The sequence below is a fragment of the Psammomys obesus genome, unplaced genomic scaffold, assembly GCF_907164565.1.
Source record: "Psammomys obesus unplaced genomic scaffold, mPsaObe1.curated_primary_1811, whole genome shotgun sequence".
Lineage (NCBI taxonomy): Eukaryota > Metazoa > Chordata > Mammalia > Rodentia > Muridae > Psammomys > Psammomys obesus.
The window spans coordinates 3602537-3618956 of record NW_026590663.1 but is presented as its reverse complement, the minus strand read 5'-3'; the positions used below and the strand labels follow the sequence as shown (position 1 = coordinate 3618956).

Genomic DNA, 16420 nt, shown 5'->3' with positions numbered 1-16420 from the left:
AAAAAAAAACCCAAATAAAAACTAGAAATTCTAAAAACAGGTTAATAAAAAGAGAAAGTGCTAGGCAAGGAGATCAGGAGAAAAGGTTACTGAGATAAAAGGAAAGCCAGAAAGATGTAAAACCCTAAAATCCAAATGAATCAAATGCTTTAAGGATGAAGGAATTACAAGGATGTCAAATTTGCTGTTAAGTCACCTAATATGAAGACCAGAAATTTGATCATTGTGTTTAACAAAACAACTTAAATTAATATTTTTGAAGGAACTGTATTATCATATTAATTTTAAGCACCCAGGCATATTTTAAGGAGGCATTTTTATTTAGCTCACAGACAACGTGATGAACCACTTTTTATGACTTTTTATTGATTTGTGCAAAGGTTGCTCAGCTGAGGCATTGTATAGCTCAACAGGAACCCAGGTGTGCTGATTGAAAAATTCCATATTTTTGGATGAAATCTATCTTGGGGACAGGAATGTAACTATCTTGAGCCTGTAAATAGACGTTAAAGCTCATGAATTTTACTTGACATCCATTTTTTCTCTTAAAGTAGTTATATTTATCAGTGTCATTTCTAAATCACTAGTCCTCCAGTTGTTTTGTTTTTTGTTTTACAGCCTCACATATCCCATGCTGGCCTCAAGCTTTGCATGTAACCAAGGATGACCTGAACCTTTCTCTTATCCTCCTGCTTCGACCTTCTGAGCACTGTAGCCATACACCAGGCTCTGGTTCATCTGGTGCTGATGAACCAGATTCCGCATGCCCTGCTAGGCAAGCACCCTACCAGCTGGATCACCTCCCTAGCCCCCAAAAGAATGCTCTGCTATCATCTCCTGGACAGTTAGGCTATACACAGTGTTCTTACTCGTAAGAACCCAGCTGATTCTTATGAAAAGCTGAAGAGTGTAGAACCCACAACAGCAAACAGAGATGGACCTTCTTCTTTAAGTTTAACCTCTAAATTTGTTTACAAAGCAGACCATTCTTTGCTGGTAAAGGATTGGTAATCTATAGGCCTAATTTTCAAAGTGAAGTTTTATTGCCTCACAGCATTGGCTGTTTACTTATATAGTGCTTTGGCTCTTACATGCCACTGACAAAGTTGAATAATTGTTAGAGAGACCATGAACTCAAAAATTTAAAATATTTATTATCTACCCTTTTAAAAGTATGATAATCCCTCAATGAAATAGGTTAAAGAGTATCTGACAGCACATGGTGGCACACGCCTTTAATTCCAGCTCCAGAGGTAGAGACAGCTGGATCTCTGTGAATTTGCGGACAAAGGAGTCTGTAGACTAGCGAGAGCCAAGATAGCCAGGATTACATAGAGACCTTTCTCAGCGTCCCCCACCTGCACCCATAAAAGAACATCTCATAGTTCTGACTGATTCTTGTGTTTAACGCGTATAATGAAATGGTTTCGCCTCATTTTCTGAGGAAACATTGTAAGACCCACAGAGAGTGCCCCAAATCTGCCGACAGTACTGAACCCTCTAATGGACGATGAATTTTTTCCTGTGTGATTGTCAGTGTTCTCGCATAGTTTCAGAGTTAGTCTGCTCATCTGTATTTTCTGCCCTGCTGTCTTCTCTTGCTTGATATCCATTAGCAAGGAAAATAAGAATTACTTAACACAAGTACTTTGACACCATCGTTATCAGTCTGATGAATGAGAAGGCTGCTAATGACTGACCTGCAGGTAGCGTGTACATCACAGATACACAGATGGCTGAGGGTCTTCTAATGGCAGAGAGATAGTGTGAAGCTGCATTATGGAATTCCAAGCAAAGTTATAATTTTAAATTTATGAATTATTCATTCAGGCTTCTAAGACAAAATAACAAAAATTCTACGAAGCTGGGAACTTATAAACAATTGAAATTTAATTGCTCGTAGTTCTGGAGGCTCAGAAATTACAAGGTCAGAATGCTGGTAGAGGGGCTGGGGGCGTTTCAGCATCAAAGTGCACTTGCTGCTCTCGTAAAGAATCAGAGTATTGTTCTCCAAACTGGTACTGGACCACTCATAACTGCCATTAAATCCAACTCTTGGGAATCCAACACCCTCTTCCAGCCTCTCTACGTACTCACATACATGCATACCTACAAACACACGCACATACAGACACACACAAATAAAATGAAAGTTTAAAATATAACTACATTTGGTCTTCATTTAGTGTTTACTTTTTGCTCTTTACATGGGAAGAAGTATCTCCCAAATACCCATGATACTGCCTTGCCTTCTCTGCTAGCTTGCTTCTTTTTGTTTGTCAGAACATTGAGAAATACCATGAAGTCTGGCTGAGGGTCCCAAAGAAGGAATCTTTGGAGAATTAATGTTTGTTTTAATCCATGAAGGATGATTAGGAGTTTGTACGAAATGCAAGAAGCCTATTCCAACCTACACTGGAAGCAAGTATCTAATTATTTTTGTGTTTGGGAAATCTATACATGGAAAGCAGTTGGTTGAGGTGCTAAAAGATTGAGCTGGGAGATGAATGGGCCTGGATTTTGACAGGTTATGTACAGCAAATGGAGAATATAGGATTTGGCCTCAAATACCACATAATTAACTGATAGAGCATGAAAAAGGTGACTAGATTCACACTTTGGAAAAATAACTAACAGTGGTATAGGGTGGGTTAGAGAAAGAATGGTGGGACCTTAATTAAGTAATCATGTGTCAATAGAGAAGATTCAATGCAATTAAAAACACAGAGACTGTAAAAGGAAGATGTACACATATTGGAGACGAAAAGGGAAGCTCAGATCAATCTGAAATTTGACGTAGGCAAGAGAATAGATGGAGTTTCAGGAGGAAGAACGTGTTTGAACGCTATTTAGTTGAGAAGCTGGAAGCTATGTGAATCACTGAGCTCTTAGATGTTTGTGGGAAAGGGAAACGTCCTTTGGGTTCACATTTTGGAGCTTGGACTTCTGTGTCAGGATACAAAGAGCATGGCATACCCACTACTCATTCAGCAGGAACGTGGTTTATCTTGTTAGATAGTATGTTAGTCACACAGAGACAGGAATTACACCTCGAGGATCTGCTCCTGGATGTATCGAACAAGAAAGAACATTCGCGGGACCTTCCAGAGTGCGGACAACTGTGAGAACAGATTTCAAAGATTTCAAAGTAGGCCAAGAAAAATTCCTCAGAGAGCAAAGGGCAACATAATGAGTGGGGAGACATTGCTTACAGAAATAGACACACTAGAAAACCAGTATACCAAAAGAGTTATGTCAAGTAACGACACAGAGTTAGGAGCTGGAAAGCTTAGGGGAGAATGGACGCATCTGGAAGATGGGAGGTCAGAAATCATTGTTTTATTTCCCCTTTAATTTATTCAGTATTACTTATGGGGTTTCTACTTTGTGGCAAGACACATGATGATCTAAAAATACCAAGTTTCCGAAGCCATATCACATGCAGTATCCGGGGCTAAGACAGGAAACATGGAGTTAAGTAAGCAGGTGCACGATATGCTAACAAGAAGAAGCAGGTCAAGTCAGAGAAACAGCAGGACCTGTTTTTCTCTGAAACAACAGAGAATGAAACAACATTCCCAGATGTTTCATCACTGAAGAAGTTGAGAGAGGGAAGACCCTGTCAGACATCTCTTTTCTTTCGCCTCAGACGAGAGCATCTCCAGCTCCTCAAATGGCTGTCATTCTTCTCTTCTAGTTCCTGAACAAATGTAATCAGTTGTTGTGAACTCTATTGTGCTTTGGAAGGTTTGGGTTTAAACCTCTATTCTAATAGCTCCTGGTACCCACCTTCTAACCTTCCCTCTTTCCATGCTTCTTTTTATTTTCTGACCACTATTCTCCCAGCTTCTATGAAAGCTTCTGTCTTAGTTTCCGCCTATGAGAACTCACAAATGTGGACTTTCTGCTCCTGACTTTATCCATTTACTTCATGTGTATTTCCAGGACACTCATGTTGTCAGACAGTGACCTCACATCTTCTCCTCTAACACTTTAGGATATTTGACAGGTACATTTTCAAGATTAGAGTAACAAATTGAACAAAAGTATTATTTGTTATTATCCATAGCTCTGAAATATAAGGAAATAATATACACTAAAATACATTTAAATATCAATATTTTACAAAACATTAAAGAAGTATTTGTCTGTTTTTAATTTCAAGGGCTAGTATCAACTTTCATATTTTACTGAAATCAGGTCAGCCATGTTACAAGTGATGATATGATTTAAAATTCCAAAAACATTATCAGAATTCATTTTGTATTCTCTTTATTTTATGGCGTTCAAATTGTTTTGCTCTATTCCTCCTCTTCCATATTACCAGGGCTTTGAAAGGATATTTTTCTCACAATCCCTTCCTTCAGCAAAGCTTCGAGATTTAATTTTATACATCATTTCCTAACATCAGTTCTAAATTCCACTTGCATGAGGGGCTTTCTCTAACAAATCACAGGTGAATTTATTGAAATTAAAGACAGTCTGAAAATAGGAAAAATGCTAGGCCACCTTTTGAAAAAATATAAGATAAATTATCATTTAAAGGTTTTGTGAGGATGTGTGGGTGTGGGTAGGTGTGTTTTTTTTTTTTTGGGGGGGGGGAGAATCCAGTATTTCAAGGGTTGAGATTCTAACTTAATTGAACACACAATTTTCTCAGAGTGGGCAGATTTCTATTTAACATGATGGGGAATTCTTTGGAATTATTATAGAAGTTGCTCAAAGAGCCTGGACACTGTTCATCTCTGAGTGATGTTAAATAAAAGTAGTTTAAAATGGCAATCTTTAGGTAAGGACATTTGTTGTTATAATAAATGATTCTGAAGATGAAATCATTCAAGTATGAATGAGGACTACGGTTATCAGAAAACAGGTGGTGGGAAAGATGTGAATTCATGTCAGTGAGGATGAAGAGTTGAAAGGGTGAGGGGCTGATGTGGAATTTTCTGACATTTCAGTCATTGGCACTCCACCATAGAATCTCCATAAGTAACGTCAGTTTACAGATGGAGAAATTCAAGCATGACACCATTTGTATGAAGTGATTCATATTTAAATCCTAGGTATGCATATTTCCCTCCATACTTTAAAATAGTGATATTTCTGGGTAAAATTATAGATAATAATTACATTTGTATTCAAACATTTGCACGCTTACACATCCTTTGATAACAGAAAATTACAAAGTTGAAGTTCACTGTTAAGAGTAGTAGCCTAAGAGTATCTTCGCCGTACATCATTCCCCCAACCAAGATAACATAATTATGGGTTTAATTGCAATTTCAGGTGGCTTCTGCTTATTTCAAAGATTTTCACCTTCTGCTAATTGGAGTCATCTGTTTAGCAACATCAATAGAAAAATGGAATTTGCATAAGAGGATTGCTCTGAGGATGGTGATGATGGTGGGTGTGAATCCAGCTTGGTGAGTAAGGGGTTTGCTGCATCCAGATTATATCCTCGGCATACCATTGTGTACAGAGCAAATTCCAAATGAGTAACGCAGGAAACAGCTTGGGCAGCAGGGTAACTATGAAAACACTAAGGTGATGTGAGGTGTGCTCGAGGGGTTGGAAGGGAAACAACAGCAAGTGTCCTTCCACTGCAGGTCAACTTTCAGGGAGACTGGAACAAACACAACGCTCTCACCTGTAAGGCACCATTGGAGTCAAAGAGGGGAGGAGCCTTGAACATCAGTAAAGGAGACTGACAGACTTCAGAGTAGATTTCAATCCCGTTTTGTTTATTTGGCTGATTACATATCCAAAACTAATTCAAGAGCATCCTTTATCAACAGGAAGAGTGCTATGAACCAAAGACAAAGGCAGTACTGACAAAAAACAAAAAACAAAACAAAAAAAACAAAACAAAACAAAAAAAAATCTGTGCAGAAAAATTCCAAGATGAACACATTTTTCTTTTTTAGATCAAGCGTTGCAAAGTGAAATAATCAATTGAGTTTTCTTCTTTATGTGAAATTACTCATTTGACTGATTTCCCTTCACTGAGATGCATGTTTTTTTTCCATTAAATTAATTGGCTATTAGGGTTCTACTCCACCTCTTGTTATACACATGAACATCAGCTAAGGAACATTTCCAGTGTCATAATCATTTGCATAATGTTTTGCTTTAAAGCCTTAGGTGGTTTTCCCCCTTCTTATCATTCTTTGAAAAGTGAGAAAAAAATTGACTTATATTGCATAATTTCTTCAAGGGCATAGCAGACTCTTTGTGTTTACCACTGTGGAGTAAATTTCATTGCTAAAATACCAATACATGTGTGTATGTTTATGAACATGTCTGTGTATGTATGACATATATGAGACAAATTATATTACTTAGGAAATTTATTACACACATACATTTCTTTATAATATATTTATTATGAAAATACAGTGAAATAGTGTCTTTTTCTCTTGGGTACCATAGAAATCTTTTTCTTGACCACCTGGGCACTGCTCCAGGAGAGAGAAAACTGCACAGTAAGGCAAGGCTTCTGTCCATTACACCATTCTGTGGCTCTTTGGTTTAAGGCATTTCCACCAGTAGAAGCTTTACATTATACAGACACTACATGTACAAAGTTTTCATTTTTTAAATTAGGAATTATTTTTGTTAGAACATATTTCTGTGATGTTTTATGTTGTTTCTCACATAGAAAGAATTCACTATACTCAAGTCTGAAACATGGTATGGAATTGTTTTTAAAAGATTTTATAATTGGCACTTCATAGAAATATCTGCTTCTGAATTATTTTTGGAATCTCCTATCAGATTAACCTTACTCTCAAGTGTTGTTTTGAAAGTTTATAGAAATGCTTTAAGTCCCAAAGTCTTACATTTGTTATTTTAAGGATGAATTACTCTGTTTATAAGAGAAGACAAGTAATAAATCTAATTCTTGACAATAGGAAGAAATGCTAGGTTCAGGAGAGCATAAATAATAGAATATATAGAAAATTCTGAAACTTCATTTTAGCAAGTGATTGTAACCATTTTCTCCACCCACTATATATTGAACCAGGAGAGTGAATGGACGAAAGGGAGATTTGTAAATATTAATCCTGGTCCTGGTTCTATTTGCTGCACATACCAAGAAACAGGGAAATGGCCAAAAGACGAATAAAAGCAAGGGATTCTCATTAGTTGGATTCTCATCTCCAGATTACTTAGGTCTAAAGACTAGCCCCTCAGAAAAAGAGCTCATGTATTAGGGTAACACTGCAAGCTGTAGTGTTACATGCCGATTTGCAGTTAGGCTTAGATTTAATCATTTATCTTATTTTGAAGAGAATGCTCTCCTAGTACCCTTAAGGGAATGCAAATCTTAATAATTGTATCCGTACATGTTCTGCTTTGATTCTGCCTGTCTCTGTAACTTCACTCAGAGTTCCCCATCTGGGCAGAGACTTCACCTTCTGTGTTATGAAACACGTAATTGTAATTTCCAATTTGCAAACAATATTCTTCATAGTTGAATACAGAGTTACTTGGGTGGACAGCACAGCCCACACTAAAGACCCTCTCATTTCAGGCTGACGCTGGGCTTCATGAGCAGTACTGCCTTCTTATCCATGTGGCTTAGCAACACCTCCACCGCTGCCATGGTGATGCCCATCGTGGAGGCCGTGGCGCAGCAGATCATCAGTGCTGAAGCAGAGGCCGAGACCACTCAGATGACTTATTTCAATGAATCTGCAGCCCATGGACTGGAAGTTGATGGTATCATGTATTGATATGGCCACAGTGGGGTCTTGTCATTTGGGCAGTAGACAAAAATTCAAGGATGCTAGGATACATTTTAAATTAAGTATGCATAAATGCAGAAGATGCATTTAGCCTCACTATTTGTGTAGTCCCCAGTATCTATCCAAATCATTCTAGAAATATTTTTGCTTTGAATTAGCTGCTGAATATATTCTCTGGCATAAAAACGAAGGGCACCATTGTACTCTCCAGCCAGTCCAATGGAGCACTCTCATGCCCTTCTCTGTAGACATCCAGGCTGCTATCCTTCTTCCTGAATGGCCTTCCTGCATAAACCACAGATCTGTGATTCTTACGTCCTGTTTGGGCACAGCACAGCATTAAATTCCACATCGGTGTTTTTTGCTCTGGTGAACTGCTGTGATGCAAAGGAAGATGCTGCAGGATGTTTGTGTTTATCAAAGAAGAGTGTTAGATTAGCACAGCATGAACTTGTTTGTTTTGTAATTTCAAATAATATGTCCATCTTCTAATACATACATACCCACACGTATGCACACATGCAGACCCAACTATAACTCTCCACTTAAATGTTTTTTTCTTTCATTTAATATTTTACAGAAACAGTTATTGGACAAGAAACAAATGAAAGTAAAGAGAAAACAAAACCAGCTCCAGGGTAAAGTCTATTGATATTTGATAAGGATTTTCCAAATCACATTTTAATGAAATTACAAACTGGGTCAATTTATATTTCAGAAGCAGTAATGACACAGCAAAAGTTTCAAGCAAGATGGAGACAGAAAAGGTACATTACATTTGGTTCTTTCTAAATACTTGTACATGAATTATATTAGACTTGTAATTGGATACATAACTATTTTTAAATGTGTTGCTTTCTCATATAAAATTAATTTGTATGACTATGTCCAAATTTGGTTTGATGGTTTGATAAGTCTTCCTGAATAGACATCCAGGTAAGAATTATTTAAGGCTTTGTAAACCAAGATCATTATTTTTTCCTTTTATTAGAAATGTGATGATGGCAGTTAGCCTACTGAGTTTAAAGAAACACACTTCTACTCAGAGAATACTGTTTCAGTTCTTATTTATTTATTTATCATTTATACAGTGTTCTACCATACACACCAGAAGAAGGCACCAGATCTCACTATAGATAGTTTTGAACCACCATGTAGTTGCTGGGAATTGAACTTAGGACATTTGGAAGGACAACCAGTGTTCTTAACCTCTGAGCCATCTCCCCAGCCCCTGTTCCATTTCTAACTAAATCTTGACCAGTTACACTGATTTTATCAGCATCATCCCTGTTTCTTCAGGTTATGTATGGGCTTAGAACACCATTTTTGATGTAATTAAAAGTGATGGTGTAATTGTAGTGTTCCCTAAAAATTCAATGCAGAATTCATGAGTTGCTTCTGTCAAATAGAGACAAAGGGGTAGTAGCTGTTGCAGATATTGAAGAGAGAAAGGGGACCTTAGAAAACAGCCCATACAATCCATTTCCTTATAATAAATCAATATAAAAACACTATACTACATTGCATGAGGAGCAGAATTTCTCAAGACTTCTGAAAATGAGCCTACTTAGAAATAGTCCCTCAGTTACCATGGCGTTAAGAATAGGCAAGCAATCATATATTCTCTCCTTGGGCTGTACGATCCATTAGCATGCAGCTCAGTGGGAAAAGAGACAGTATGGTTTATAGAAATTTCAAGGAAACAGTGAATTTTCTGGAAAGAAAATAAATGCAAGATAAGGTTCAAACCATTAGCTGTGTCTACCTGAAGGTTTATATGAAAAACTTCATATGTATTTATGAAAACACTATTATCTTTGTGGATAGAAATATTCCTTATAAAACATTAAATATTAATAGTGAGGCATGTTGTTACAGAAGCATACACTGAAAAATGGACTTTGCATACTCTCATAAAAACTAGCAACTCTAAACAGAAGGGATAAAGAATGTACACATAGCCAGTTACTTCAGCACAATTTCCAGATATCTTCAGCAAGCTAGGTTTCTGGCACTGTGCCTAAATTTCAAGTTCAAAATGATTTGCTAGCCACTGTGTCCTGGGCCTTGTAGGGGAAAATGTTAAAAACAGACTGCTCTTTATTATACATATCTCAGAATCTAGGGAATGCAAAATAACAAAAAATAGACAGATACAAAAAGCTACAACAAAGTTCACTCAGAAGCCAAGCCTTCCAAAAGGTGGCACAATTAGTTTAATATGGGCATGTCATGGAAAAGCAGTATGAAGTAAAGATGCTTGAGTCTGGGAAGATGGATAACTGCAAGAAAAGACCACAAATCCCATGCCTGTAAGATCAGGTCTCTTTATCCTGATTTTGACCTGAGCATATCCCACTGCCTGAAACTCAGTAGTTATTCAGTATCTTTGGCGATTAAGGAATGAGCTAATACGAAGGGAGAAAAATAGAAAAAGATGCTCTAATCGTGGAGTATGTTTATCAAAAGCTCAACTCTGCAAAGCATCGCAGCCTTCAGGAGGCATCTGCCCTACAGGTGCTAGAGAGGAGTGAAATGACCAAGCCAGGTTAGGGACTGTTCTTTGAGACTAGGGTAGAGTTGGGAGATTCTCTTGTGGGAAGAAGCCTTGAGGCTAGTAGGCAGCATGCAAATTCTGCTTTGGGATGCATTCTCTGGCTACATTGCAAAAGGCAAAAGGGTTTGAACCTGACTTGAATTTTCTGATTAATCAGACCCTGGGAAGGACAGAATTATAGTAAATGTCTCCACCATTCTCAAGGAGGTGAGGGGAGACTGGGATGCAGTGGACTGGGATGAGGAGCACAGGAGGAAAGCTTGCCCGGAAGAAAAGTAAAGCAGTTGGGGGCAAACCACTGAATCCACTTAGTTCTGCCTATAGACAGGAGTATAAAATCACCCACTGTCAGTGGAACTATACCGAAGAAAGCTCTCCCTTTCTAGCAGCTACTTCAGGTAGGGGTGGGCCTCATGAGTCCCTCTCTGACCCTTCTGGAATTTTTATCAGCTTGATTTTATATAATCAGCTGCAGCTACTGTGAGGTCATGAGTTTGGCGGCCATGTTACATCCAGAAAACTGTTTTTGCAACAGTCCTCCCCAAACTTTGGCTCTTCTACAATGTTTCCTGAGCCCTTGAAAAGGGTGTGATAAAGACATCACATTTAGGGATGAGCACAGTAACTTATGCTCTGCCCTCTGACCAGTTTTGAGTCTCTGTATTACCCATGGCCCACTGCGGAAAAAAAAAAAAAAGAAGCTTCTTTGATGAGCACTGAGCTGTGCAGTCATCAATGGGTATTTAGAAGGTGGTTTGATACTACTACGTCCATTTAGCAAAATAATAATAGTAGGTTCTTTCTTATAGCCTGCACACTGCCCTGACTTGGGTTCTTGGATGGTTTCAAGAGCTCACAACAGTTCTGTCCTGTGAAGTGGGCCTTAAATTCAACCAAAAAGTGGTTAGTTATCCCTATAATATATACGCCACTGTTAATCCAAGACATATCTTGTCAAATTTGGTAATTACTCTAGTTCACAGGGTTCACATCTGGTAAGACTGATGATGATTTTTCTCTTCACTAGCCTTTAAAAATCTATCTATCTATCTATCTATCTATCTATCTATCTATCTATCTATCTATCATCTATCTATCCACTTTATATCCTGATCATAGACTCCTTCCCCCTCTCCTTCCTGTTCCACCCTGCCTCTCTCTTCCCCATCCCTTCCCCTACTCCATAAACAAGGGAGCCCCGCCCCAACCTCATCAGCCTTAATAGCACCTTTTACCACTGTGAAAACTAGCCAGGAGGGAGGAAGCTTCCAGGTCAGTATCAGTTAGGTTTCCCCCTGTCCTGTGATCCAAGTGAGTGGAATCTTTAGGAATAGGGTCTTACGTTCAAGTCCTGTTGAGTAGCCAGTAGCAATGAATATCAGGTGTGTTGCTTGGAGGTCTATGATATATTTCTGACCAAATCAATCAAAAGGAGTCACACATGGCACCGGATTCTCTGTTTGATAACCTGTTCAGTCTTGGAGAGCATTATTTCCCAGCGTAGGGCAACTCTAACCTCTTCTTTAAGGTTTGCTCTTACTATGTTTAATTATGTCTGTGCGTGTTTCTCCATTCTGTAAGCAGAGATGTACAAATGAGTGAATGGCCCTAAGGAGGCCAGGACAGAGTGTCAAATCTTCTGGAGTTGGAGTTACAGATACTTATAAGATGTTTCATGTAGGTGTTGAGGAAGAAACTTGGGGTCCTCTGCAAGAGCAATGTGTGCTCTTAATTATTAAGCTATTTCTCCAGTGCCCGTTTATACCCACACAGGAAGCTTAGAACATAACAGGTTTCTATGTGGCTCTTCCAAAACCCCCTAATGTTAGTTTTTCCTTCCCAGCCCATGTCTGCCTTGCTCTCCCACTTCACCCACGTCCTCCCAGCTATTCCACTCTCTGCCTTCAGACCACAAAATCCACTGCCACTCTCCTTAAAGAGCTTTCTTCACCCCCTGTCCCCAGTTTCCTAGCTTCTACAGGCACGCCGTGTTAAACCTAAAAATGAAAAATTATTTCAATTCTTAACAAGCATAGCTCTCTTTTCAAGAGTAAACAAATCATATCATTCATATTGCAATCATAAAGAACTGCAGCTGTTCTCCATTGGATTTACATTAGACAATTGAACACTGACTGATTATTTAGAAGAATTTATACATAATTTATCTAGTTATGGAACAGAAGCTATGTCTGAGTTCATAATGCTTTGTTTGCCTGCATTCTTCTTGAGGTAAATAGGCTATTCTATTGATTAAAATAAACCCTTTATAGCACTGTATCTACAAGCCATAAAAGATATAAATGTTGCATTCCTTTGGGAAGGAGTGGTTTAAAATACATTTCAGAAGATTAAAAAAACCAAAACAAACAAACAAACAAACAAACAAAAACACTGAAAGGCTGAAAGTGTGCATAGTGATATGTCCCTGTAATATCATTACTTGGGAAGCTAAGGCATGAGAATTGCTATGGGTTTGAGGCTAGGCTGGGCTACATAGTGAATTCCGGCCAAGCAAGCTCAGGCTACAGTGTGAGATTCTTTCACAAACAAACAAGAATCTTTAGGTTTTTTTTTTTCTAAAATATTCATAATTCTGTAATATTTTTTACAAAAGATTTAAAATTATCTAATAAATTGAGTACAATGTTAATCCATTAAAACAGCATTTACTTAATACAAAATTCAGAATTGTCCTGAATTTTATTAAACCTGAAATAATGCAATTAAGTTAATATGAGATTATTAATAGCCTTACCTCATTTCTCAGGATTTTTTTTTTTTACCAGAGGCAAGAAAGTACACACACACACACACACACACACACACACACACACACACACGCACACACATACTCTGAGCTGTAATTTTCTGTGATTTAAATAAACAGTTGTCAAGTAGAAGAAAACTAATAATTGCTCCCAAAGAAATGCTCGGTTTGTTATAATAAGATCACGTTGACTGAGAAATATGAATGTAACATATGCCACATAATACCATGCGAGGAGCAGTCTATTGTCCCTTCCTCACTGCAGCCACCACACCCCGTATTCCTAATCCTCTCACTTCCTTCTGTTCTCTTCTCAAGAGTGTATCATTTTCCACAGGCTACGTACCCTCTGCTTGTTTGTAGCTTATTTTGGTTTTACTGCTTTACCCACTAAAAGGTCTGGCATCATTACACCATGTATCCCACATGTCTGGACAGTGATGGCTATAGCAAGTATTTAGTAAATGTTGCTGGATGTGTGGATAAATTCCGTAATGTCAATTACAGTCTATTTTAAATACCTTTTGCTGTATACAAATTGTAATGAGAGCAAGAAGACAAAGGCTTAAAGATAAAACTGAAGTCATATTGAGAAAACTTTATGTGAAAAGATAAATAATGTTTTGGGAAACAAAGGGACTGCTTAAATTAACAGATGAATGAACAGTCCTCAAAACAACAAGAATAAATGGCCAGTGAGTGCTTTTAAAAGTTTCTAGTTCAGACAAATGCAAAATAAAACTTCCTTGATATAACAACTCATCTCAGAGTGGGTACTATCAGGAAATCTGACAATAAAAACGTAGCAATTTAAGGAAAGAGAAGCCCTTATTCAGTGCTGGTGAGAGTACACGTTAATGGAGCTGTTAGAGAAATTGGTATGGAGGTCTCTCAACACGTTAATAACAACCGTGTGACCCAGCTAGACGACTTCTCTGGGTGCACACTCAAAAATTTCCATATCCTACTACCTGTTGATGTTCATGACAGTAAGAAAATGGAACTTGCCAGAAGCCCTTCAGCAAATGAAGGGATAAGGCAGTATTGCACATATATACAACAGAATTTTATTATTCTGTAAGGAAAACATTAAACTATGAAGTTTTCAGGAACACGGGTGGGTTTAGAGAATATATTATTGAATGGGGTGACCCAAAATCAGATAGACAAAAACCGCATGGTTTAGCTCATCTGCAATTCCTAATATATAATGTGTTCATGTGTGCATGTGCTTGTCTGCCTGCATGTCGTGTATGTGTGTGTGAGAGAGAGAGACAGAGAGAGACACACAGAAAGAAAAAAAAATATGAATATGGGTAAAACTAAAAAAAAAAAAACCCCAAACTGTAAAGAATACCAAGAAAGATGCGAACAGCTGGATAATGGGGCTCTTAAGGGGGACCAGGGACACTGATGAGAGGGGATGAGGGACGATAGTCTACTTAAACACACCTTGTTTGAAAATGCCATAATGGCACATAATACCTTGTATGATGACTTCGAAAAATATTAAAAATGCTTGTGAGATAAAATTCTTCAGCCGTGAAGTTCTTGCTAAGGAACTGCAACGTTCTCATGCAGATAGAAAAGTAGCTTGTCTGCTGCTGGAGGTGGTGATTACAATGGGCTGGAGCGGAGGATGATGGGTATTTAGTTGTCCCTTAGGTTTCAAGAACCAGTTTAATCATGTTCATATAGGGTCGTATTCCTGTGCCACTCACCTATCCAGGGAGGGGTCCCTCCTCACACACAATGTTCCTCTCTCACTGTAGGGCAAGGCCTAAGCATTAACAGGCATCCCACTAATACCCAGAATGAAAGTGATGGGTGAGCAGAAATTCCATGCTGCTCTGTAAGCACACCTGCGATATATTTAGAGAAAAAAACCTAGAAAACAAAATGGTTACCACAAACACTGACATACATGGGGGAACTATAGTTCTCAGGTCCACGTGACAGCTAGGAGAGCAAACATCACTGACAGGGCTCTCATGAGAAATGAGTTCTAGGCATCCTAAAATAAGAGTGTAGTCACCAAAGAAAGAAGTCAATGGTACTTTGCCTCCCCCGAGAGCTTGAGCATTATTCAAAGAGACAGCTCAGAGTTTTATACCATCTCAACCTCTAACCCTCCAGGCATCTTTGGATGAAGAAAATTGAAAAATCAGTATGTTTTTATGAAAAACTTGAGATAATTGCTTTTCATTCACTTAATACAATCTGTTGTTCCTCAAAGGGAAAAAAAAGTTTAAGAGAAAAAAATATCCTTGAACAAATTGCATCAAGCTTTTAATTAGGTGTTGTTTAGTCTGGGGGTGAAAATTCTTATAGCTGAAAATTAAATTCTGGAAGACAACACTTCTTAATACTTGCCAAGAATTCAGACTCTGGTAAGCACAGTAATAAACACAGTTCTTAATATTAGGAATGAATCACATTAATTCTGCTAAGAAAATGATAGCAATTTAGAACTCCTGGCCCCAGACTAACTATAAACTTCAGATAGTGTTTACAGAAGGGGTAAGAGCGGGCACAGGGGATGACCACCCATTCTTTCCCTCCCACCATTTATGAGCCAACTTTAGATATTTTTAAAGAAATCCAAGTCAAAGTTCCAGATCCTTTTATATACTATACTTTATTGTGTTTCAATATAACATTTTATTGTTAACTTACTGCTGATTATGTATTTTTCTAGTATACCTTTTATTTTGTGAATTACAAAAATATTATTGAGCAAAGGTCATAGGCTTAGCCATATTGAAAGCATTTGCAGGTTGATCTAATGCATAAGGAGCTCTGCACAGAGACTCACCCATTTTAGAACTGCTCCTTAAAAACAGGAACAAAGTCTGTCCATGCAGCTTTCTAAATCAGGGCCAAGTTTACTTGGTTCTCAAATTGTTTTAGTAACTATTTTTTAAAAAAAAACTTTATTTTGGGTATAAAATATTTCTACTTTATTTCAAGTATAAAATATTTCAGACATATGTATCTTTTAAAGTAATGGAACCTTCCAAAGAACAATAAAATAAATTAAATGACACACATTACACACCAGATTTAGAAATGGTGATTAAGAAATTTAGAAATTTCCATAAACTTTTGTCTGGTTCAGTTTCTTCTTTACACAATCACCCCCATGACCTTGCAAAGACATCTGTAGCCCAAAATTGTGTGTTCTTCTAGGTTTTCCAGTGGGTACTAGCAAGGGTATGTGTGGTCTTGAACATGTCAACAAATACCCAAAACACAAAGGGTTTCAGAAAGACTGAGACAGGCTAGAGTTGTGGTTCCTCAACCAGAATGACCTCAACTTTATGCTCTTCCTGTGACATCCTCGGG

At 37.9% G+C, this 16420-nt stretch overlaps 1 protein-coding gene across 1 annotated transcript in view; it reads left to right on the top strand.

Annotated features, from left to right (window-relative positions):
* Positions 1-16420, top strand: part of Slc13a1 (solute carrier family 13 member 1) — a 78179-nt gene that overhangs the window by 22363 nt on the left and 39396 nt on the right. The window contains exons 3-6 of the mRNA XM_055608136.1: positions 5287-5423; positions 7535-7722; positions 8329-8386; positions 8467-8515. Coding sequence (XP_055464111.1) covers positions 5287-5423; positions 7535-7722; positions 8329-8386; positions 8467-8515 — 432 coding nt within the window. The remainder of the gene's footprint in view (positions 1-5286; positions 5424-7534; positions 7723-8328; positions 8387-8466; positions 8516-16420) is intronic.